This window comes from Panthera onca, chromosome E2 (genome assembly GCF_046562875.1).
Source record: "Panthera onca isolate mPanOnc1 chromosome E2, mPanOnc1 haplotype 2, whole genome shotgun sequence".
NCBI classification, from domain to species: domain Eukaryota; kingdom Metazoa; phylum Chordata; class Mammalia; order Carnivora; family Felidae; genus Panthera; species Panthera onca.
Genome location: NC_138353.1, coordinates 11,532,462 through 11,555,813, shown reverse-complemented (window position 1 = coordinate 11,555,813; position 23,352 = coordinate 11,532,462). Strand labels below are relative to the sequence as shown.

The following is a 23,352-nucleotide window of genomic DNA, read 5'->3' as shown; positions in this document are numbered from 1 at the left end:
TGGATTACCCTGCCCCACCCCTCTCATCCCATCTCTGTCCAGCCCCCTCCCCTCAGAGCCCAGGAATCCAAGCCCCCAGTCTTTTCCCTGACCCAGGATTTCCGCCCGAGCCCCCTCCCCAAATGTTATTCATTCATCCGCAGAAAGAGACAAGGACAGGGGGTGGGTGCTCTGGGAAGATGCTGCTCTTTCCCCTTTGGTGCCTAGCCCCCCAGAATGGAGGAGGGTGCCTGAGTTACTGGGTAAGATGTCACCTCGCTTCTCCGGGGCCGGGCGTCACAGAGCCTCCAACCCCCACCTCCTTCCCCCTGCCGGCTGTGTGAAGGGGTGGGGGGGACAGCCCACCTCGTGACTGGGGGCTGGCCCAGCCGCCCTGGCCCTGGAGGAGTGGGCGGGGCAGGGGGAGCCTTATAATTGGACGAGTCTGGGATCCCTGAGTCCTAGTCAGCCCCAGCGGAGGCAAAGGAGGAGGTTTCCCAGGAGCCGGTGAGAAACAGTTGAGGGACCAGCTCAAGGCTTCTGTGAGGGATGGGCGGGGGCTAGGTGACTGTCCTACGCCAGGGTCAGGACCGAAGCAGGGGACGGATCGAGGGGAGGAGCGGGCCCCAGGGGCATTCCGTCTTGGCTGGAAGGTGGGGGGGAAGGGGGGGGAAGCTGGACCTGTAGGAAGACCCAGATGAGACATATCAGGAGCCCACCAATTGTCACTGTCATCTGTTGAGCACCTACTCGGTGCCGCCTCAGATCTCCATTACTTGGAGGAGCAGGGGTGGGGGTGAGGGCGGGGCGGGAGGCAGGGGTGGCGGTCAGGTAGCTAGAGCGCTCATCGGAGGACTTTCAAGTGAGCATTAAATTAGCTAATAGGTGGGAAATGACGTTTAGATGTGAAGTTGGGGCTTAGAATGTGAAGGCAGGACGAGGAATGCGAAGTTGGAACTTACAAACCAGAGTTGGGGCTCGGTGGAACTCGGGGCAGGGTGACTGGAATTTGAACCCCGGGAGAGAGGGATGGAATTTGGGCGGCAGAGGCCGACCTGGGGACGGGGAGATAGGAGGGGACAATGGGGGAGCCAAATAGACAATGGAGGGGCCGCTTGGTAAATGTTTGTGGTCGGATTAGGCTGATGCAGATACGGGGCGGGGCGACGGCGAGACTTGGAAGGCCCGGAACGGGTGGGGCGGGGCTCTGGGTGGGAGGGGTCCCCACTGGCTGCTGATTGACATTGCTCACCCGTACTGACCAATCGCAGGCTGGAAGATGAAGGTTCTGTGGGCGGCGCTGCTGGTCGCACTCCTGGCAGGTATGGGGGCGGGGCCTGCTCAGGGTTCCCCGCCTCTTTCCCCTCCCATCCTCACGTGCACCCCCCCCTTGCCCTCCTTCCATCCCTGGGTCCCTCCTTCTGCGGGTCTGTCTCCCCCTTGAGGGGAGGCCTCTCACATCCACTGGCTCTGTGGACCTGTTTTACTCTCTCTGGGCCTCGGTTTCCCCGTCCTTAAAATGGGAGTTCTAACTGCTCCTAATGCGTTGTTTGTCAAGCACCAGATTAGTGTCAGCCGTGACTAGTTTTATTCCCCATCACCACCACACGGCCCCGCGTGGAGCAGGGGCCGCTTGCCAGCCGGTCAAACGCACTGGGCATCCTTCCACCGGCTCCCAGTGCCCCGTAAAGCAGCCCCGCGTTCGTGGAGCACCTACTGGGTACCGGGTGCCGCGTGCCTGGAGGGGGCAGAGCCACCTGACTGCCCGTGAACTTGCTCTGCGCAGGATGTCGGGCCGATGTGGAGCCGGAGCCGCAGCTGGAGCGGGAGCTGGAGCCGGAGGCCCCGTGGCAGGCCAGCCAGCCCTGGGAGCAGGCCCTGGGCCGCTTCCGGGATTACCTGCGCTGGGTGCAGACGCTGTCTGACCAGGTGCAGGAGGAGGTGCTCAACACCCAGGTCACCCAGGAACTGACGTGAGTGCCCCTGACGCTCCTGGTGGGCCGTTCCTTCTGGACCCCCCAAGCCTCCCCCCCCCACCCCGGTCCGGGTCTCTTTGTGTCCCTGTCGCCAACCCTTCGGCGTCTCTGCTCACGTCTTGCTTCCTCTTTCCGCTCGGGGCTCCTGGCGGTCTCCGGCTCTCTGTCCTTCTCAGCTCCTCCCGCCTCTGGCCGCCCCTCCGTCAGGCTAGCTCAGTCTCTCGCACCGCCTCCCTCTCCATCTCCGCTCCCGTGTGTCTCTGTCCCCATCTTGCCCCCCCCCCCCCCACCTCGGTTTTCCTCCCTCCCCACGCACACGCTCCCGCCCTCTCGGCCCCCAGGGTGCTGATGGAGGAGACCATGAAGGAGGTGAAGGCCTACAGGGAGGAGCTGGAGGAGCAGCTGGGCCCCATGGCCTCGGAGACACAGGCCCGCGTGGCCAAGGAGCTGCAGGCGGCGCAGGCCCGGCTGGCCTCGGACATGGAGGACGTGCGCAACCGCCTGGCGCAGTACCGCAGCGAGGTGCAGGCCATGCTGGGCCAGAGCGCCGAGGAGCTGCGGGGGCGCCTCGCCTCGCACCTGCGCAAGCTGCGCAAGCGGCTGCTCCGCGACGCCGAGGACCTGCACAAGCGCCTGGCCGTGTACCGCGCCGGGGTGCGCGAGGGCGCCGAGCGCAGCGTCAGCTCCATCCGCGAGCGCTTCTGGCCGCTGGTGGAGCAGGCGCGCGCGCGCAACGCCAACGTGGCCGCCGTGGCCGCGCAGCCGCTGCGGGAGCGGGCCGAGGCCTTGGGCCAGCAGCTGCGCGGGCGGCTGGACGAGGTGCGCGAGCAGGTGGAGGAGATGCGGCTCAAGATGGAGGAGCAGGCCGACCAGATGCGCCAGCAGGCCGAGGCCTTCCAGGCCCGCCTCAAGAGCTGGTTCGAGCCCTTGGTGCAAGACATGCAGCGCCAGTGGGCCGGGCTGGTGGAGAAGTTGCAGGCGGCCGTGGGCACCAGCCCCACCACGGCGCCCGCGGAGAAACAGTGAGGGCCCCACTCCTGCCCCCGCGCCCCTGCCCCCCCACCCCCACCCCGACTACAGGAGGCCCCGTCCCTGCCGCCCTCCTGGAAGGCCCCAGCTTAATAAAGATTCACCAAGCTCCACAGCAGCCGCTCGACCTCCGTGTGTCATTTCTCCCGGCTCCCGCCTCCGTTTCTCGCCCCGGCCACGCCGCTCTGCCCTGTCCCCTCTGCTCGTGTGTCTGCTTCTTTGTCTCTTCTGATCTCGGTGTTTGCTTCCTTCTGCCCCTTTCAGAGGCTCCCTTTTTCGCTCTGTCTCTGCTCAGCCCCGCTCGCTGTCTCTTCCGTACCTCTCTTTCCCTTCTGTCTCTGAGACATGGTTCTGGAACAGATCCCCCCTTCCCCGGGTTAAACCTTGCAGTCCCCTCTGACAAAGGGGGGAGGGGCAAGAAAAAAAGCCACCTTTCTGAGCCTGGCTTGCTCCGAAGCTTCATAGTACCTGCTTCCTGGAGTTGTGACCTCAAAGGCCCCGGGACCACTGCCATTATGATTGAGCCTTTACTGTTATCACGATCTCCTTTTTCTTTCTTTCTTTTTTTTTTTTAATGTTTATTTATTTTTGAGAGAGAGAGAGCATGCGCACAAGCAGGGGAGGGGCAGAAAGAGAGAGAGGGAGACACAGAATCCAAAGCAGGCTCTGGGCTCTGAGCTGTCAGCCCAGAGCCCCACGCAGGGCTCGAACCCACGAACTGCGATGCGAGATCATGACCTGAGCCGAAGTCAGACGCTCAACCGACTGAGCCACCCAGGTGCCCCTAGGATTTTTTTTTTAAACATTTATTTATTTTTGAGACAGAGACAGAGCACGAACGGGGGAGGGTCAGAGAGAGAGGGAGACACAGAATCTGAAACAGGCTCCAGGCTCTGAGCTGTCAGCACAGAGCCCGACGGGGGGCTCGAACTCACGGACCGCGAGATCATGACCTGAGCCGAAGTCGGACGCTCAACCGACTGAGCCACCCAGGTGCCCCTAGGATTTTAAATAATCCCTAGACCCAGCGCAGGGCTCGAACTCACAAACCATGAAATGACCTGAGCCAAGATCAAGAATCAGACTCTTAATCCACTGTGCCACGCAGGCACCCCTTAACTTTTTTTTTGTTTTAAGTTTATTTATTTGAGAGAGAGAGAGAGGGAAAGAGACAATCCCGAGCTGGCTCCGTGCTGACAGTGCAGACCCCGACGGGGGGCTCAGTCTCACGATGGTGAGATCATGACCTGAGCCGAAATCAAAGAGTCAGACGCTCAACCTACTGAGCCACCCAGGCGCCCCTGTTGCTCCCCGGTTTCACCTAATTCTGCCTCCTGCCCTCTCCTGGCCTCCTGGCCTGTCCAGGCTGAGAAGCCTCATTCTTCTGGCTTCCTGTTTTCCTCCACCTCTATCTTTTATCTCTTCCTCCTCCAGTTTCTTCCCACCCCCCACCCCTGCCGCCTGTTTCTTGTTTCCCTTCTCCCTCCATCTGGGGTGTGTCCTCTCCACCATTCTGTCGTACTCGGGCCCCTCGTTCCCTCTGGGTCAGCAGGTCTCTTCATCTGAGCTGTGTGCCTGCCCCCTGCCCGCATCCGCCTCCCTTCTGTCCCCCGGCTGCGCTGCTGACTTCTCATCTATCTCAACAAGCTTACTGGGTGCCGGTCCCAGCTCGAGAGAGAAGGAAGCTGCCCATCCCGCCCACCCTCACGAGGGTCTGCCCTGCCCGGTAGAGTCCTGGAGTCCACGGTGGGGAGCAGGTGGGAGTGGACACTCAGAGCAGTGAGGACTGGAGCCTGGAGCCCCTGCTGCTGGCGTTCTCTCCCCACCCCCTCAATTCCCAGACGAGGGGAGCAGGGTTCCCAGCCCAGGGGACAGGCCAGGACTTGAGCTTGGTAACTCCCGGGCCCAGCCTGCTGGTGCACACTCTTCGCTCCTGGCTTTTGCCAGCTGCCCCCAGCGCCCTTGGGGAGGCAGGCTCTCCTCCCCACCCCCCCAGATGACTCACCCCAGGCTTGGTGAGGAGGAGAGGGGTCAGTGGGCTCAGAGGCAGGGGACCTAGTCCCAGCCAAGCGTGCTGATTCACGGTATGCCCTGGAGCTGGGGCCGAGCCCTCTGAACCACAGATGTCAATGCGGGGGCTAGCATCAGCCATGTTCTTCCCCTCGAAGAGCTGAATCTTGAATTCTCATGGACGAAGAGAGCAGTCAGGTCTAGAGGTAGCACAGGGACTAAAGAAGTTTGGGGGAACAGAGGCTGGCAGGGGGTGCTGTGGGGGCGGAGGCTGATCCCCACAGAGATCCAGGGCGACACCCAGGAGTCCGGAAAGGGGAGGGACAAGGAAACACCCCGCCGCCCCCCTTAGCCCCTTGCCGAGCCATTGAATGTGCTTGGCTGTGCCTCGGTTTCCCCATCTGTAAACGGAAGGCCCTGAGCTGGGTTGAGGATGGGACTTGGAAAAGCAAAGCTGGTGTTCTGTTCCGGTGGGATGGGGAAGGAAGGGAAGCAGACCCTTGGGTGGATGTCTGGAGAATGCTAGGCTCACAGGGGAAGCAGATGTCTGGGGAGACAGCTGGGGGGCTGACAGGGACTGGAGGCACTGAGCCGGCCAGGGGGTTGTCGCAATCCTGCCAGGGTCATGTCTGTGCATCCCTTTCACAACCGTCCCCCCGCCACCCCCAAGCTGACACGTGGTTGTGGGGGCACAAGGCCAGCCAACCTCGAGTCTGAGGCCAGGGCCGCCCTCCCCACAGCCGCCAGGGATCACTGGCGGTCAAAGGCAGCCAGGGGAAGGGGGTGGGGGAAACACTGGACTCCAGCCCTGAGGGACGGATGTGGTGGGAGGGGAGGCGAGGGGGGGAGTGCTTCGTGCCAGGAGGGGCCCGAGGGGGTGAGTCAGGGCAGATGGAGTGTTTACCAGGGGGCGTGGAGGCCTGGGGAGTGGGGGGGGGGGGTCGGCAGAGGGAAAGGAGGGGTGTGGGGGAATGGATGGAAGCACACACACTGGGATCCTTGAAGCTGAAGCTTTGCAGTTTAGACTGGCTGAAAAGACCCCCTCCCAGAAGAGATTGGGGGCTGTGGGACTAAGACCCCGGGACACATCCACGGAAGTCCGGGATGCTCCCGGATGCAGGGAGATGGGGGGGAGGGGGTGGGGCTTGAGGGCTAGTCTGAAAGAAAGACTGCAGGTGGCATGGGAGCATGGGAGTAGGAATGTGGGGGCAGACTGGGTGACCCCAGTTGCTGGCGCTGAAGGGACTTGCTGAGAAGGGACGGGCGGTGGCAGAGGAGGAGGCCTGGGGAGTTACAGCGAATGGAGTTACAGAGTGACTGAGTGACTGAGACAAGCCCTGAGGCCTGAAGAAAGGTGTTACGCAGGAGAAACCCCAGAGGGAAGATGGCTTGGGGCGCGGGGGGTGGAGACTATAGGCAGTCCCCTGTTGTGGGGCTGAGATCCACCAACCGTCAGGGAGATTCGGAGGTGCAGGTGCTTAACACCAAGAGGCACTGTCCCTAAGGGGTGTGCCCAGGCCGCACCTGCCCCGCCCGCCACCAGCAGCCAGGGGCAGAAGAGGAAAAGGTAGGTGGGCACAGGACGGGATAGGAAGCTGAAGGGGAGGGATTAAGCTTCCCCGCCCCCTCCTCCGCCTCCCCCTCCCCAGCCCGATAAAGGCCTGGGCCGGGCCGGGACCTCCCATCCCCTCGTTGCTGTGGCTCCACGGATCCAGGTTGGTGCTCAGTGCCCGGGAGGGATGCCCTTCGAAGAGCACTACAAAGGGGGTGGAAGGAACTTCGGGGAGGGAGGAAGGGGTGTCACCGATCACTCCCACCCCTGCTTCTGCTTCCAGAGCGCCCCTTCGGTCCAGCCATGAGGCTCATCCTGTGGCTCCCGGTTTTGGTGGTGGTTCTGTTGATGGTTTTGGAAGGTAAACGTGGGATAGGAGAATCTGGGAGTTTGAGATTCGGAAGCCCGAAGTTGGACACGGGCCTGGGGCCCAAACTTAGAGGTCCCTTGGGAGCGCAGCGGCCCGTCCGGTGCCCTGGTTTTCCTATGTCTCACCGACACCCCCACACCCGACCCCTGCAAAGATGGGTGAGGGCTCTCTGAGGGGCGGTCCAGCGTCGGGCAAGTCTGTCCGGGAAGCCCTAGCAACCGGTGATGTATGCGCTCGCCCCTCCACGATTGGTTGTCCCGCGTTTACAGTCTGGAAAGGGGCGGGGGAGGAGGCTGTGCTGAGAGTAAGCGAATACCCAGCCAGCAGCTTGAGCTCCATCTGGTCGCGTTAGTACCCGCCCCCCGCACCCCCCGCACCCCACTCCGTCCCTTCCGATTCTAGCACCACGACCTCCAAGAATCACTTTCAAGTACAGTAGCTCCTCTCTCATCTCTGGTATCCCATCCTAAGGGCTCCCAATACTGAAATTTTTGTACCCCTGCCTATCTCTGGACAGGTCCAGCCCCGGCCCAGGGGGCCCCAGATGTCGCCAGCACCTTCAGGAACATCCCCAATTCGCTGAAGGAGTTTGGTAACAACCTGAAGGACACCTTCGAGAGCATTCCTGAGGCGACCCGGTTAGGAATCTTCCCAGGGCTTGGGAGGGCTGGGTCTGTCGATTAGCAGAGAGGGGAAACTGAGGCTTGGAGCGGCTGACAGCTTCCCCCGTGGTCACAGCTGGCTCACAGAGTGCTCAGATGTGGGGGGACAGGTTGCCGACTCCCATCTAGACCACACTGTAGAAATGGTGCTGCGTGCTGGTGTTAAGACCAAGCTTGGGAATCAGTCGGACCTGGGTCCACAGGCCAGCCAAGACACTACTCTCAGTGTGATCTCGGGAGTAGATCTTGAGCCTTTTTCCAAGAATTGAAAATGGAGGGGATTTGCGTAGTGCCTGGCACATTGTAAATGCTCAATACACCGTTTAACCAACACTGACTCCATCCGGTGACTTAGAGAATCATTCATTCAGGAACAAATAGTTATTGGGCTAAGTGTCCAGGACTGTTCCAATGTGGGGGATAATCGTGGTGAATAAGATAAAGTCCCAGCCCACAGGGAACAGACTGTAAAACCAGTGAATTTCCAGGAGATTAGCCCAAACAGAGCTAAGCACCGAGATGACATTAAACAGGGTAGGCTTACAGACAACCAGAGACTGGGGAGGGGCTTTTGTAGATTTGGTTATTGGGTCCCCCTTTTTTTTTTTTAATTTTTTAATGTTTTTTAATTTATTTTTGAGACAGAGACAGAGCACGAGCAGGAGAGGGGCAGAGAGAGAAGGAGACACAGAATCTGAAGCAGGCTCCAGGCTCCAAGCTGTCAGCACAGAGCCCGATGTGGGGCTCGAACCCACAGACTGTGAGATCATGACCTGAGCCAAAGTCAGACGCGAACTGACTGAGCCACCCAGGCGCCCCTATTGGGTCCCCTTTGAAGTGGAGACACTTTATTTTTTTAAGTAAGCGCGATGCCCAACATGGGGCTTGAACTCATGACCCCGAGATCAGGAAATCAAGAGTCGAATGCTCCACTGACTGGAGCCAGCCAGGTGCTCCTTTTTCAGATCTCCATGTAAAGTCTTAGTGCTAGGGCGCCTGGGTGGCTCAGTCGGTTGAGTGTCCCACATCAGCTCAGGCCATGACCTCACGGTTGGTGAGTTCGAGCCCCGCGGCGGACCCTGACCCTGTGCTCACAGCTCAGATCCTGGATCCCGCTTCAGGCTCTGTCTCTTTGCCTCTCCCCTACTCAACTTTTGTTTCTTTCTCTCAAATATAAATAAACATTAAAAAAAAAAAAAAAGTAAAGTGTTACCGCTTCATGGGGCACTTGGCTGTCTTACTTAAAAAAAAAAAAAAAGAGAGAGAGAGAGATCTGAATGATTAGGAAAATCCAGCCAGGCCTAGAAACATGGGAACAATGTTCCCCTGTGACTACAAAGGCCCTAAGAAAGGCCCTAAGCCAGGAAGACACGTACATAATCAAGGAGAGACTGGCATTCCAGGCAAGGGGAACATCCTGGGCAAAGATAAGGAGGCTCTGAAGAGTGCCCTTGAATAAGTAAGGAGAAGAAAGCTAGGAAAGAGTGTGCTCCGTAGCAAGAGACAGCAAGCCTTGACAGCTAGGTCAGGGTGAAGCGTTCTGACTTCAAAGGGCTCTGATCCATCTGGAAAACTGAAACCCCGACCTTGGGCCACCCACCCCAAGGCTCTGCCCAGTCTCACAGATGTGGGAGCTATGCTGTTTCTTTGGGGGAAGGAGGAGATAGGGAGTCAGGTAAGGGGCAGGATTGGGGCTTCCTGAGGGGAGACGAAACACAATGACCTCTCTTGCTCTCCCTCTCTCCCCTACAGGAAATTGATGACCTCCTTTGCTGAGAGGCTCAAAAATTTCAGAATTCCCCTGCTCTGAATACCAAGAGAGCTGCCTCTGTCCTCTGGGCTGTGCCCCAGGAGGGGGCTCCGAAATTTCCCATACCCCGGCTCTCGGCAGGAGGACTTTGTGATGTCCGTATAGACCCCCACCCTCCAATAAAAATACCGTAGAGAATTCTGAGTGCTTCCTTGCTGGGAGGCAGAAGGCTATGGGACAGGGTAGGGGTTGCGCCTTTTGGGGAGAGAGGCTAGGATTCACATGTATGGAGCAATTCTCTACTTGTCCTGTGCTGAGGACTTTGAACTTCACGATCCCAAAAGAATCCTCATGAGTACCTTGGGGATCTGGGCCCTGTTAATTCCATGAGGGCATTGAAACCCAGAGGGGTGGGCGCCTGGGTGGCTCAGTCGGTTAAGCGTCCGACTGCGGCTCTGGTCATGATCTCATGGTTTGTGAGTTCGAGCCCCCAATCCTGCTATCTGCTGTTGGCACAGAGCCTGCTTCAGATTTTCTGTCCCCCCTCTCTCTCTGCCCCTCCTCCGCTTGTGCTCGCTCTCTCTCTCTCTCTTTCTCTCTCTCAAAAATAAATAAACATTAGGAAAAAAAAAAGTTATGAAGCGCAGAGAGGTGAAGTCACTTGTCGGGAAGGGGAGAGCTGGGTTGGACCCCAACCTGAGGCTACTGCTCTGCCATAGTCTTCCCTGACTGGGCTGCCCAAAACGAGGGACCCCAGGTTGGTTCATCACCATGCACACAAGAGGTGTTTATTACACTTAAAATGGGAAATAGAGAGGGATGTGGAAGGGAGCAAGGGGAGGACATAGGCTAGAGCCCTGAAAAAGATCAACACAATCCACACCCTCCAAGGAAACTTTGATGCCCCCTCCTCCAGGAAGCCCTCCTTAACCCCCACGCTGGATCAAGCATCTCCATCCCAGTCCTGCCCACTCTGGGTCATCACTGTCTGGTGATGGGTCTGTCTCCCCTGCTGGACTGTATGCCCCATCACTGCTGTCCCCAGGCATAGTTCAGCACAGGACTGGGCCTGGTACATGGGTTCCATAATACTTGGTGGCATAATTATTCTCAATCTGGAAAGAAAAAAAAAAAAAAAAAACCTAAACAAGAAGAAACTGAGGCACAGAAGTCTAAAGTCAATTATGTGATGTTACACAGCCACAAATGGGTAGAGCTGGGATTTGAATGTCGCCTGGGGGGTGGGGGGCAGTCCCAGGACCACATTCTTACTTCACTTTCCCTGTTCCTGAGTCACCCTGCCAGACTCACTGGCTACAACCACACCCACACCCACTCACACACACACACACACACACACACACACACACACCTGGCACCCACTCACACACACACACACACACACACACACACACACACACACACCTGGCTGTGGGCCCTATTTGCTCATCCCCAGCATATTAAAGCACACCCACATCCCTCTCCAGGCTGAGCTGTCAGCACAGAGCCCGACGCGGGGCTGGAACCCACAAACCGCGAGATCATGACCTGAGCCGAAGCCGGACACTCAACCGACTGAGCCACCCAGGCGCCCCGGAGCCAATTTATTTTTTAAGCATTTTCCTGAAAACCGCCACCCCACCCCATCCCCAACCCCCAACCCCCAACCCCTGCCCCCCACCCCCCCAGAGCTCTCAGGTTAGAAAGGCACAGGGACAGAGAAAACGGACAGCAAGCAGTTCATGGAGTGAGTGGCCCCTCCGCTTTTGAAGAGAGGCTCAGACTCAGGGGCAATTAGATGAAAGCCACCAAAGACAGCAGTCTGCTTCCGGTCACCTGGCCGAAAGCAGAAGATTGGAAAATGCCAGGTGCCGGTGAGGATATGGGTACCAAGAAGAAGCACATTCTTGGGGCGCCCGGGTGGCTCAGTCGCTTAAGAGTCCGATTCGGCTCAGGTCATGATCTCACAGTTCGTGAGTTTGAGCCCCGCGTCGGGCTCTGTGCAGACAGCTCAGAGCCTGGTGCCTGCTTCGGATTCTGTGTCTCCCTCTCTCTCTGCCCCTCCCCCGCTTGAGCTCTGTTTCTCTCTCTCTCTCTCTCTCTCTCTCTCTAAAATAAATAAACATTAAAAAATAAAAAAATTTAAAAAACCCAGCACACTCTCTTCAGGAGTGTGGACTGGGTCACTCTTATGAAGAGCATCCTGGAAGTTTCTAGTGACGTTAAGTATTTGGGTGCCCCGCGTCCCAGCGGTCCCCAATCTGGCACCGTGCGGGGACCAGAGAAACATCTGGGAAGATGGATGAGGACGTTCACTACAGAAGCAGCCTAGCAGTCCATCACCGGCGGTGGGGGGGGGGGGGGGGTGAAAAAATAAAACGTGGAACCCCATGCAGCCACAGAAAGAACCAGCTAGATGTTCAGGAAACCGTTTGGAGAGATGTAACAGTATAGCCCTGAGCGGAAAAGAAACAGAACACGCATAGGGTGGGGTCATTGACGTAAAATTCGAACACACACACGTGGAACGGCCTTGTGTGTTTGACCTCTTTTATGTCTGAGGACAACTCCAAGCACGTCCGGGGATGCTCATGGAAGATGGAGGACAGGACAGAGGATGGAGAACAAAGGTGGGAGATAGGGGCGCCTGGCTGGCTCAGTATGTGAAACTTGTGACTCTTGATCTCAAGGTTGTGAGTTCAAGCCCCATACTGGGTATAAAGATGACTTAAAAATAAAATCTAAAAAAAAAAAAAAAAAAAAAAAAGGTTGCGGGGGGAGGGGGGTGCGCCTGAGTGGCTCAGTCAGTCGACAGTCTGACTTTGGCTCAGATCATAATCTTGCAGTCAGTGAGTTCGAGCCCCGCGTTGGGCTCTGTGCTGATAGCTCGGAGCCTGGAGCCTGCTTCCGATTCTGTGTCTCCCTCTCTCTCTCTCTCTCTCTGCCCCTCAGCTGCTCATGCTGTCTCTCTCAAAGTAAATAAACATTAAAAAAAAATTTTTTTAGGGACGCCTGGATGGCTCAGTCGGTTAAGCGTCGGACTTCAGCTCAGGTCATGATCTCGTGGTCCGTGAGTTCGAGCCCCGCGTCAGGCTCTGGGCTGATGGCTCAGGGCCTGGAGCCTGTTTCGGATTCTGTGTCTCCTTCTCTCTCTGCCCCTCCCCCGTTCATGCTGTGTCTCTCTCTGTCTCAAAAATAAATAAAACATTAAAAAAAATTAAAAAAAAAATTTTTTTAGGGGCACTTGGGTGGGTCAGTCAGTTGGGCATCCGACTTCGGCTCAGGTCGCGATCTCACAATTCATGAGTTCGAGCCCCGCGTCGGGCTCTGTGCTGACAGTTCGGAGCCTGGAGCCTGCTTCGGAGTCTGTGTCTCCTTCTCTCTCTGCCCCTCCCCTGCTCATGCACTCTCTCTCTCAGAAATAAACATTTAAACATTTTTTCCCCACCTTTTTTTTTTTTTAAAGGTGGGAAATACATATAACCCTCTGTACTTAATGCACCATTTCCCCCTGCCCTAATCAGCCCTCCAAGCTCCTTATACTCTCTTCCCACTCAGAAGCCAGAGGGATCCTGTTAGAACACAAGTCACATCACACCCTTCCTCCACTCAGAACCCTCTCACCACCCTCAGAAGAAAACTCAAAAGATCTTATAAGAGTCTGTCAGCCTTTCACTACCTGGCCAGGTCACCCCTACGGCCTTTTCCCCTCCCTCGTGTGCAACTCCTCAGCCTCGTCGAACACACTGAGCAGGCTCCTACCCCAGGGCCTTTGCACTTGCTGCCCACCCGGCCTGGAACGTTCTTCCCGCAGATGTCCAGCTATCTGCCTGGCTCACTCCTCTTCTTCTTCAGGTGTCTGTTCAACAGCCGTGTCCCCATTGTGGTCCCCCCAGACTGCTTTCCCACCGCCCTGCTACCTCCTTATCTGCCTGTCTTTCCAGTATTTGCCACCCTCTAATATATGTCTCTTTGGTTACTTGTTTACTGCCTGTGTCTCCCACTGCTGGAAGTCAAGTTCACAGAGGCGGTCTTGTCTCCTGCAGCGCCCCCCGAGTGCCCAGGACAGTACCTGGAGCACAGTGAGAGCCCCAACAATGCTTCTCCTTCTCCTTCTTCTTCTTCTTCTTCTTCTTCTTCTTCTTCTTCTTTTTACTTTATTTATTTTGAGAGAGAGAACAGGGGATGGGCCAAGAGAGGGGGAGAGACAGAATTCCAAGCAGGCTCTGTGCTGTCAGTGCAGAACCTGACATGGGGCTCAAACTCATGAACCATGAGATCATGACCTGGGCCGAAACCAAGAGCCAGACGCTTAACAGACTGAGCCACCCAGGCGCCCTTCATTCATTCTAATTTTAAGATTTTCTTTTTACGTTTTATTTTTTTTCACGAGGGAAGGACCCGGAGCAGGCTCTGTGCTGACAGCAGAGAGCCCGATGCGGGGCTTGAACTCACCAACCGCAAGAACGTGACCTGAGCAGAAACGGGCCGCTCAACTGATTGAGTCACTCAGGCGCCCCTCTTGTTACACTTTGTATTTAGAGCCAATATGTTTGTTCTCCGGTTTACAAACTTAACCTTCAGGACCTCAGAGAGCAAATAGCCCTGATCACACCAAAACAAAAGACAAACAACAAGAACAACAAAAAATACCCAGAGAGCCCCAAGCATGTGTGTAGGAGCATTCACACTCCACACTCCCGGGGGGGGGGGGGGGGGGGGCGGAGGTGGCCCACCCAGCGGGCAGGGCAAGGATGGGGGACTCCAGTGGGCACCTGGCTTGGGGTAGCTAGTCCGGGAGGGCTCCCTGGAGGAGGCGACACAGCACCTGCAACCCAGAAGACAATCCGGAAGTAGTCAGCGAGAACCGGGGAACAGCGTGAGAAGCCGCACAACTTTCGTCCCCATGTATGTTCGCCAGGAGCCACGTGAATGAAAAACTGGGTCCAAAAGCGAATGAGCAGGGCCATTTTGGAGAACAGTTTGGCGGTTCCTCAAAGCGTGCAACAGAGCTCCCGGCGATCCCATTACTGGGCGTCTATCCACCCAGGGGAACCGCACACAGGTTCACGCAAAAACGTACGCGCGGATGGTCACGGCAGTGGTGTTTCCACTGGAACACCCCAAATGCCCACCAACTGAGAAACGGATAAGCAAATCCACATGGCGTGTGTAGATGTGTATCCGTGCGGTGAATATTATTCTGCCAGAAAAAGGAAGGAAGCGCCGTCACACACCACGCAAAAGACCACGTAGTGTACGTTTCCCTTCCCAGGATGCCCGCGATAGGGAAACCCACAGAAACAGAAGTTCCGTCGTCAGTCGTTGCCCCCTGCTGGGCCGGGGGGGGGGAGGGGTGGGTGGGGAGAAGGCAATGGAAGTGACCCTAATGGACTAATGGGAATGGAAGTTTCCTTTCGGGGTGATGAAAATGTTCTGGAATCGGAGGGCGGTGATGGTTGCACAACTCGGCAAACGTACTAGAAAACATCGAATCGCACCCTTGAAGAGGGCGAGTTTTACGGTTTGCGAATATCCCCCCGTTTTTAAAAATTAACGAAAGGAGAATTTCCCGGACGGAAGGCAGAAAGAAGAGATAGCGGAGAGGGGACGTTTCAACCTCTTTTCTGCCCCGGGCTTCCCTGCCAGAACCCGGAGGCACAGAGGAAGGAGGTGAGCATTTAGGAGTGCTGGAAGGGAGGCGGGTTAGGGGATTGAGGAGGGAGGGGATGGGGTCTGGACTAGGGGAGAGTGATTTTGGGGTCTGGGGGTCTCTTGGACACGTTACTGCAGGCTCAGAGGTGCTCTCTGCCCTGTGGGCTCACGGGGCCTGACACTCCCAAACCCGCTCCCTCTTGTGACCTCCGTCTCTGCGCCCATCACCCCCCTCCCAGTTGTTATTGAGCTGACTCTGAGGTCCGCCCTGAACGACCTTCAGCCTGTTCCTGTCCCCAGGATGGACAAACATTGCAAACAGCAAACAGCCCACACTGACCTTGGACCTGGGGCAGGGGTCAGAGACCTCCCCCAGACCCACCCTGCTGCCAGCCCTGCTCCAACCACCCTCTTGGCCTCGGGGACTCAGGTGGGGGAGGTGCGTCAGGGCATGTCCTGGCTTGGCTAGATCTGAGAGAGCCGGGTTCAAATGCACCCCTTGCTGTTCGAGGAGCCATTGGTAAGTGGACTCCCCTCCCACGCCCCCAAGCCTCAGTTTCCTCATCTGTAAAATGGGAACGATAAAGGTGCCCACCTCAGAGCTCTGTTGTGTTACATCAACGAGTTAAGGTGCCAAAGCCCTGCTGTGGCCCCTGGTGCCTAGCGTGTGCTCAGAAAAACACAGGCTTAATCAACAGCCACTGACCTTGACCGAGCACCTCTGGTGCCTCTCGTGGTAATTTACATAAACGGTCTCCTCTACTCTCTGGGATAGGTAGTCCATGATTCCCAGTCGTGGATGAAGCAACCGGCCCAGAGAGGTTAAGCAACTCGCACCGGGTCACACAGCAGGGAGGATGAGGAGCAAGGCTCTGAACCCCCACCTCGTGCTTCTTGTAACACAAGACATGGTGGGTTTTTCTTTTTTCCTTTTTTCTCATGGTCAAATACCTCACATACAATTTACCATTTTAGCCATTTTAGGGGTACATTAAGTTGCACCCTCCATCCCTGGAACTTTCTCAACATCCCAAACAGAAATTCAAGGAGGTGTGTATGTGTGTGTGTTTTAATGTTTATTTCTGTATTTATTTTGAGAGAGAGAGCACAAGTCAGGGAGGAGCAGAGAGAGAGAGAGAGAGAGAGGGAGGGAGAGAGAGAATCCCCAGCAGGCTCCACACTGTCAGCAGCACAGAGCCCCAGGTGGGGCTCGAACCCACGAGCTGTGAGATCACGACCTGAGCGGAACTGGGGAGTCGGACCGAGCCGCCCACGCGCCCGTCCCGGAGGTTTTATTTTGTGATTCTGTTAGTGAGGAACTGCTGGGCACATTCGTTGTGCACCTGCTGCGTGCCAGAGCCCGTTCTGCTGGAAGCCGCTGGGTCAGGACCAAGCTGTACCCTTATCTGTGGGGGATGCACTCCAAGACCCCCAGTGGACACTTGAAACCACAGACAGTGAGTGCCAAGCCCTAGATACACTGATTTTTCCTATCGGGGCACCCCTATGGTGCAGTTTAACTTTTAAAATCAGACAGTAAGAGATGAACAACAACACTAATGATAAAGAAAAACAATTACAGGGGCGCCTGGGTGGCTCAGTCGGTTGAGCGTCGGACTTCGGCTCAGGTCACGATCTCACGGTTCGTGGGTTCGAGCCCCCCGTCGGGCTCTGGGCTGACAGCTCAGAGCCTGGAGCCCGCTTCGGGTTCTGTGTCTCCCCCTCTCTCTGCCCCTCCCCTGCTCATGCTCTGTCTCTCTCTGTCTCAAAAATAAATAGAAAAATTAAAAAAAAGAAAGAAAAAGAAAAGAAAAACAAATAATACACCGTAATAAAAGTTATGTGAGCGTGGTCTCTCTCTCCCCCATATCTTATCGTACTGCGCTCACCCTTCTTGTGATGATGTGAGAGGATAGGATGTCCACGTGATGAGATGAAGTGATGGCAATGACATAGACACTGTGACACAGTATTAGGTGATTATTGACCTGCTGGCACATTGTCAGGTCATCTGCTTCCAAACCTTAGTTGACCTTGGGTCACTGACACTGTGCATAAAGGTGAGGCGGGGGGTGGGGGTGGGGGGTGGGGGTGGGCTACTGTCTACTTGTTCGGGTTGTGGCCAAGCGGTGGGGGGGGGGGGGGTTTGTCAGATTCACCGCATAAAAATATAGCCTCCCCGGGGGCGCCTGGGTAGCTCAGTCAGTTAAGCAACCAACTCCTGGTTTCGGCTCAGGTCACGATCTTGCAGTTCGTGAGATCGAGCCCCACATCGGGCTTTGTGATGATAGAGCAGAGCCTGTGGGATTCTCTCTCTCTCTCTCTCTCTCTCTCTCTCCCTCTCTCTGCCACTCCCCTGCATACATGCTCTCTCCCTCTCCCTCTCAAAATAAATAAACCTTAAAAAAATGTTTTAAAAAAAGGACAGGCTCCTGGTTAGATTTGAATTTCAGATAAGTAACAAATAATTTCTAGTATAATTCCCCAATATTGCATGGGACATACTTATATCAAAAGAAAAACTTATTATTTATCTGAATTCACATGGGCTTCCTGTATTTTACTCGGCAACCCTGGACCAAAGAATCCAGTCCATGGTCCCCTGGCCAGGCTGTGTGCCCTGAGTTATGGCTGGGCCCTCAGAGAGATAAAGGCTCATTTCCTTCCTTCGTTCCTTCCTTCCTCTCTCCTCCTTCTCTCTCTTCTTTCTTTTTTTTTTTTTCTTTCTTTCTTTCTTTCTTTCTTTCTTTCTTTCTTTCTTTCTATGTCTTCTTTCTTTCTCTCTTTGCTTTCTCTCTTTCTTTCTTCCTTTTGCTCATTTTCTTTCTGCCTAGTATTGGGCCTGAGCCTGACATTGACAACCTCCTACTATGTGCACCTGGAACTTTCTCTCACAGAGCTTCACGCAGCCTTCACACGGACTCTAGGAGGCAGGCGCTTCTTACCATCCCCATTTTACAGATGAAAACAGTGAGGCCCAGAGAAGATCTGGGAATTGCCCAGATCATACGGGGAGAGTGTGTCTGGCCTAGAGCCCAGTGCCCAAGGGTCTTCAATATGAAAGAAGTAATCATAAACAGCCATGGTCCGTGAGCACCTCCGTTGCCGGGCTCCTTGTTAAGACCTCTCCTTGCAGCATTTCATTCCATTAAAGCCCTGCCTGGAGTATGGACTGTGGGCCCATTTTTCAGAGCAGGAAACTGAGGCCAGAAAGAGGGGCCAGCTCGTGAGGTGGAGCCAGGATTTGAACACCAGTCAGCGTCAGAGGCCAAAGAGCCGGCTGTCTTCCCCGGTCAGGCCAAAGTGCTGGGAGGGGAGGAAGGAGGGAGGCCAGCAGGGGCGGGTGAGGCCTCTGCTTGTCACTGTCACCTGGGCCCCTCTCTCTGAAGTCCCTGCCAAGGGGCGTCAGCCAGGGGAGGGCTCTGCTCCGCGTAGTCTCCCCCTCCCCCAGCCTGGAGAGCTGAGCGCAGAGGAACAGAGGAGCAGAGCCCCCAGAAATGTTGGTTCCTGGACGCAGGCCCCAGGCCCTGCCCTCCCTCTGCTTCTGCATTCTGGTCTTGGCCTGTGTCGTGGGTGAGGAAGGAAGGGATGGGCGGGCGCGGGGACCCTGCAGTCGTGCGAGGTGTGAGTGTGACGGTCCGGACGGCACGCAGGTTTGTAGACGCGCGCGCGGGCCTGGAGCTCGCGGGCTTTGTCGTACGCACGCAGATGTGTGTGCGTGTCCGGGCGAACGTGTCCACGGGGGCCGTGCGCGAGGGGTGTCCTTGGGGCTGGTACAAACGACAGTGGGAAATGTGTGTGTGCACGTGTGTCTTTACGGGGTATTTATGCCAAGGATTTGAGCGCGTGGACGCTGTGAGGGTGTCTGTAGGCGCTGGCATGCGAGCGTGCCTCGGCTTTGCACGCGCATTTAAAATGCTAACAACGTAGTGCCTCTAATGTGCAAGGGGCCATTCCTAGTGCCTTATGCGTGTTCGGTGTTAGCGCCAAGTCCTCCCAGGAATCCTGGCCTTATCCCATTCTGCAGAAGGGGAAACTGAGTTTTGAAGATGTGCACCGTTGGCTTGAGCACACTGCAGGGCCCATGGGTGCCTCTGCGCATGCGTGCGCCTGTGCGCCCCGTGTGACGCCTGGGATCTGTAGATGAGGCTTCGCCCGGGGGGCGTGATCGCCGCGCAGGGAGGTGTGTGTGCAAGGACGTAAAGTGCCCTCCGAGGCACGACCCCGGCCCGGGGGAGGAACGCACGACGCGGCCCTGCCAACCTCCTTTCCTAGGGCTGGAAAGTCCTCTGAGCTCTCCCTCCACTGCATGCGGAGGTGGTTCGGACAGCGTGGCGGGGGGCGGGGGGGGGGGGTCACAGGAGAACCGAGGGGGCAGCAAGATCGGGCAGTAAAGGAGGCCTCGAGAGGGGGACAGGAGTCAAAGAGGTGGGGCTGCAAACCGAGAGGGAAAAGCCACAGGCAGACAGAGGGGTGACAGGAGGGGCCGTGGGCACGGAGGGGGACAAGGAATCGACGGATGGCTCAAAGGGGGACAAGTGATCAAAGGGACAGAAAAGGTGAAGACCAGGAGTGATGTCAAGGGGTCCCCCTTGGGCCACCGGGAGCGATAGTGACGGCGAGCATGGAGGGGAAGGGAGGAGGAAGGATTCTTGGGTCCCAGCCCACCCATGTTACCCTCCGGTCCCACCTAGCATGCCAGCAAGAAGTGCCTGCAGCAACCCCGAGTTTGCCTCCGGAGCTGGTGGATAGTCCTTGGAGCCTGATGAAGGACAAGGTGAAGACATTGGTGACCAGGACCAGAGAGAAGTGGCGGTGGTTCTGGTGCGTGTGTGCAGCAGGGCTTGGGGGCTGGACTCCTGGGCCTGAGGGAGGAGGGGCTGGGGGCCTGGACTCCTGGGTCTGAGGGGGGCGAGGCTGAGAGTCTAGACCCCTGGGTCAGCGGGAGAACCCGGGTCAGAGGGGGGAAGAGGGCAGGGCCCGCACTCTTGGGCTCTGAGTGGGGTAAGGCCCGAGGGAGGGGGGATGAAAGGGGCGGAAGTCTTGGGAGTTGCCGGGGTCTCACGGTTTTGTCCCTCCTCTGCAGGGGACCCGAGGCCTTCCAGGGCTTTGTGCAGGCCTACTATGAAGACCACCTGAAGCATCTGAGGCTCCGCACCCAGGCCTGGCTCCGCAGCTCCAGGGACAGCCTCCTGAACAAGGCCCACAGCCTGTGCCCCCAGCTTCTGTGCAGGGACGGAGACAAGAATTAAAGTGTTTACAGCCTCCACAATAAAGAAATGCTTCTCTGTGTCCCTGTCTTAATCCGTCCCCAGCGTGACCACCCCCAGCAGTTAACGAGTAGAGGAAGGGACACCTGGCAAGGGAGGGACAGTGAGGGGGGTCCTGAGGGCAAAGAGTCGGGGGGGATGATCCCTTCCCCCAGCCCTGAGACCCACCACTGTGGGAATGTGGGGGGGCAGGAGACATCGGGCAACTCAGTTTGGGATGGAAGGTGAAGGCTGGAGTGCAGGCGGGGTCAGGAGGTCCCCACAGAGACCCCTATGCCTTTGCTTCCTATGTGGGGGAAACCCCAGACCCCTTTTCTGGTCTGAACCCCAAGGACCCCCAACCTCTCCACAGCACCCACCTGGCCCCCTGTATCTCCCGGGAGAGAACCTTGCGGGGGGTGGGGGGGGGGGCTCCCTCTGGCTTGACCTCGGGGATGATGTCACTGCCCTCTCTGCCCCACCCCACCCCCTCCGTGGTCCTGTTGGCTAGGACTTTGGCCTAGGGGACAAGGTGGGGGTGGTGGCTGTGGAGGGGAGGTGGGTCCCAAGAGCTATAAAGACCTTCTCTGCACGAGTGGAGCCGGTGAGGACAGCCTGCCAGAGTCGGGTAAGAGAGGGCCGGAAATGGAAAAATGGAAAAGGGGAAGGGTCAGCGGGGAGGGGGCCGAGGTGATTAAATCAGAAACCGCAAGAGTCACGACATTCGTTGGATTCCTCTGTTGGGACCACGGAACTTAGAATCCTAGACTGTTTCCCCCTGCTGATGTCCCTCGGGGTCTGACCTCCACCTTATCTCCAAATCGCAAATGACAACAGGGCCTGGGAACCGTGTGCCTCAGAGCCGAGAGCCTCTGTCATAGGGTTGGGGTGAAGATAGATGGAATTTCATGTAGAACAGGGCCCCAGGGCATCCGAAACATACTCATCCAGTGGTGGGTTCTTTTTTTTATTAAAAAAAAAAAAAATTGTTTTACATTTTTTTAAATGTTTATTTATTTTCGCGAGAAAGAGACAGAGTGTGCAGGGGGGAGGGACGGGGGGGGGGGGGGGGCGGAACACAGAATCTGAACCAGGCTCCAGGCTCCGAGCTGTCAGCACAGAGCCCGACACGGGGCTCCAACTCAAGATCATGACCTAGGTCGAAGTCGGACGCCCAACGGACGGACAGAGCCACCTAGGCACCCCCAGTGGTGGGTTCTTAACTGAGCCTGGGACCCTGCAGACTGGGTCTCGGCATAAATGTCACCCTCTGCTGAGGCTTTCCCAGGCTCTGTGACACACCCTCCCCCCCTCCAGAGTACTCCCCACCATACGACCCGCCGGTGTATTTTACTCAGTTAATATTGTCGATCGTGTATCTCTCTCACAATGGCTTCGTAGACAGGCAGGGCTGTTGCTGTGTTCACAGCTGGGCCCCAGAACTGTGTTCGGTACACAGTAGGTGCTTCCTGAGTGAATGAGGGGATGTTAGAATTAAGGTGTTAAGATCAGAAGCAGAATCATAAAATGTTAGACGATGAGCCCCAAGCCAATGCATTAGCACCCGGTACTCAGCTGGGGAGGTGGAGGGGCAGGGAAGCCAGCCTCTCCCCCTGGAGTTTCCGGGGAGGGGGGGGGGACCCCAGGACTAGACGTCACCAGGGGCCCTGTCCCACAGCCTCCTCAGTGTTCCAGGTCTTCTGACGCCATGGGCACCCGATGCCTCCTGGTTCTGCTTCTTGTCCTTCTGGTATTGAAATGCGGTGAGTGTGGTCGGCAGGGGGCGGAGGGTGTGTGAGGGGGATGGGATGACCCCCCAAGCATCTTCCCAGCCCAGTTCTCGCCTGGCCCTACCCCTGTCCCCCTCCTTCCCTGCCTCATTCTCCCCTGCTGCTGGTTCCTCAGCTCTCCTAAGACACCCTCCCTCTGCAGAGGTCCAGGGGGACGACATGGCCCGGCAAGATGAAGCCACGGGCCCCACCCTGCTGTCCCAGATGCAGGAATCACTCTACGGCTACTGGGGCTCGGCCAAAGCGGCCGCCCAGGACCTATACGAGAAGACATATCTGACCGCTATGGATGAGAAAATCAGGTATCCACAAGCCACGCCCCCCCCCCCCCCCCAGGGGAACCAGGAGTCTGGGCCCCGAGCTCTGTCGGAACCCTGGATTCTGAGATCCCAGCCCTGTCCTACCTGGGGATCCAGGAGTTTGGGTTCCAGCCACCATCCCTCACAGGACACATGATTCTGGGCCCCAAGCCTCATCCTCCCCCAGACCTGGGGCCCAAGACCCGGGGCTCCTCCCTGCTCAGAGCCTCTGTCCTTTCTCCCCAGGGACATGTACAGCACAAGCACAGCAGCTGTGAGAATTTACACAGGGATTCTCACTGACCAGATACTTTCTATGCTGACGGGAGACCCATAGCAGCTGGGCCCCGACCGTGGGGGAGGGGAGAGCCCAGACCCCATGACTCCTCGGCTCCCGCGACCTACCCCTCACTTCTTAGCAGCTCGCGGCATCCTGTGCCCAATGCTAGCCTGACTTCTTATAAATAAATTAAAACAAACAAACAAACAAACATTTATTTTCTTCCATGTGGTTGCTTTTCGAAGACCTTAGAGGGCCAAGATAGCAGGACTGATTCAGTCCATCCAACACTTATCGAGTGCCCATTGGACGTATGTAGCCCTAACTCGATCATTGGGGATAAAGAGGTGAATAATAACATTGGATCGTCACAACAACAACATTAGAGACTGTCCTTCACCAAGGTCTGGCTTTCTCACATGTAAAACGACCATGAACATCGCTAACCTGCTGTGGCCTCTGGCAGTCTCTAGGCCCTGGGCTGATGTTTTATTTATTTATTTATTATTTATTTTTTAATGTGTGTTTATTTTTGAGAGAGACAGAGACAGAATGCAAGTGGGTTAGGGGCAGAGAGAGAGGGAGACCCAGAATCCAAAGCAGGCTCCAAGCCGTCAGCACAGAGCCCGATGCGGGGCTCGAGCTCACAGAGCTGTGGGATCATGACCTGAGCCGGAGTCAGACGCTCAACCCACTGAGCCACCCAGGCGCCCCTGGGCTGATGTTTTAAGTGTGCATCACAGTGAGGTGT

At 56.7% G+C, this 23,352-nt stretch overlaps 4 protein-coding genes across 8 annotated transcripts; all 4 read left to right on the top strand.

Moving 5' to 3' along the window:
• The first annotated feature begins 403 nt into the window (after positions 1-403).
• On the top strand, positions 404-3,102 carry APOE (apolipoprotein E). The gene is made up of 4 exons (XM_060651411.3): positions 404-486; positions 1,251-1,301; positions 1,766-1,952; positions 2,297-3,102. The coding sequence occupies exons 2-4, from the start codon at positions 1,259-1,261 to the stop codon at positions 2,979-2,981; spliced, it is 915 nt and encodes a 304-aa protein (XP_060507394.2). The 5' UTR covers positions 404-486; positions 1,251-1,258; the 3' UTR covers positions 2,982-3,102.
• Positions 3,103-6,775: 3,673 nt separating this feature from the next.
• APOC1 (apolipoprotein C1) lies at positions 6,776-9,526 on the top strand. The gene is made up of 3 exons (XM_060651415.3): positions 6,776-6,907; positions 7,434-7,554; positions 9,331-9,526. The coding sequence occupies exons 1-3, from the start codon at positions 6,850-6,852 to the stop codon at positions 9,386-9,388; spliced, it is 237 nt and encodes a 78-aa protein (XP_060507398.3). The 5' UTR covers positions 6,776-6,849; the 3' UTR covers positions 9,389-9,526.
• A 5,184-nt stretch (positions 9,527-14,710) lies between these two features.
• APOC4 (apolipoprotein C4) lies at positions 14,711-20,275 on the top strand. 5 transcript variants are annotated; one of them, XM_078439685.1, is made up of 5 exons: positions 14,711-15,001; positions 15,759-15,894; positions 17,945-18,068; positions 19,678-19,807; positions 20,070-20,275. In XM_078439685.1, the coding sequence occupies exons 2-5, from the start codon at positions 15,841-15,843 to the stop codon at positions 20,233-20,235; spliced, it is 474 nt and encodes a 157-aa protein (XP_078295811.1). In that variant the 5' UTR covers positions 14,711-15,001; positions 15,759-15,840; the 3' UTR covers positions 20,236-20,275. The 5 variants fall into 5 exon arrangements, with proteins under 5 accessions (XP_078295811.1, XP_078295812.1, XP_078295815.1 ...); XM_078439686.1 differs by lacking the exon at positions 14,711-15,001 and having other exon boundaries at positions 15,779-15,894; positions 17,881-18,068; XM_078439689.1 differs by lacking the exon at positions 14,711-15,001 and having other exon boundaries at positions 15,780-15,894; positions 17,881-18,072.
• Positions 20,276-20,836: 561 nt separating this feature from the next.
• APOC2 (apolipoprotein C2) lies at positions 20,837-22,796 on the top strand. Its single transcript, XM_060651414.3, has 4 exons — positions 20,837-20,860; positions 21,911-21,995; positions 22,165-22,324; positions 22,568-22,796. The coding sequence occupies exons 2-4, from the start codon at positions 21,941-21,943 to the stop codon at positions 22,656-22,658; spliced, it is 306 nt and encodes a 101-aa protein (XP_060507397.1). The 5' UTR covers positions 20,837-20,860; positions 21,911-21,940; the 3' UTR covers positions 22,659-22,796.
• Positions 22,797-23,352: the final 556 nt, after the last annotated feature.

Bases quoted from the DNA above. Each gene is read 5' to 3' on its own strand.
- APOE (XM_060651411.3), top strand. From the start codon at position 1,259: ATGAAGGTTCTGTGGGCGGCGCTGCTGGTCGCACTCCTGGCAG. The intron at 1,302-1,765 runs GTATGGGGGCGG...TGCTCTGCGCAG, and splicing joins GCTGGTCGCACTCCTGGCAG to GATGTCGGGCCGATGTGGAG. The intron at 1,953-2,296 runs GTGAGTGCCCCT...CTCGGCCCCCAG, and splicing joins CAGGTCACCCAGGAACTGAC to GGTGCTGATGGAGGAGACCA.
- APOC4 (XM_078439685.1), top strand. From the start codon at position 15,841: ATGAGGAGCAAGGCTCTGAACCCCCACCTCGTGCTTCTTGTAACACAA. The intron at 15,895-17,944 runs GTGGGTTTTTCT...CCCATTTTACAG, and splicing joins TTCTTGTAACACAAGACATG to ATGAAAACAGTGAGGCCCAG. The intron at 18,069-19,677 runs GTCCGTGAGCAC...GGTCCCACCTAG, and splicing joins AGTAATCATAAACAGCCATG to CATGCCAGCAAGAAGTGCCT.
- APOC2 (XM_060651414.3), top strand. From the start codon at position 21,941: ATGGGCACCCGATGCCTCCTGGTTCTGCTTCTTGTCCTTCTGGTATTG. The intron at 21,996-22,164 runs GTGAGTGTGGTC...CTCCCTCTGCAG, and splicing joins CCTTCTGGTATTGAAATGCG to AGGTCCAGGGGGACGACATG. The intron at 22,325-22,567 runs GTATCCACAAGC...CTTTCTCCCCAG, and splicing joins GCTATGGATGAGAAAATCAG to GGACATGTACAGCACAAGCA.
- APOC1 (XM_060651415.3), top strand. From the start codon at position 6,850: ATGAGGCTCATCCTGTGGCTCCCGGTTTTGGTGGTGGTTCTGTTGATG. The intron at 6,908-7,433 runs GTAAACGTGGGA...ATCTCTGGACAG, and splicing joins TCTGTTGATGGTTTTGGAAG to GTCCAGCCCCGGCCCAGGGG. The intron at 7,555-9,330 runs GTTAGGAATCTT...TCTCCCCTACAG, and splicing joins AGCATTCCTGAGGCGACCCG to GAAATTGATGACCTCCTTTG.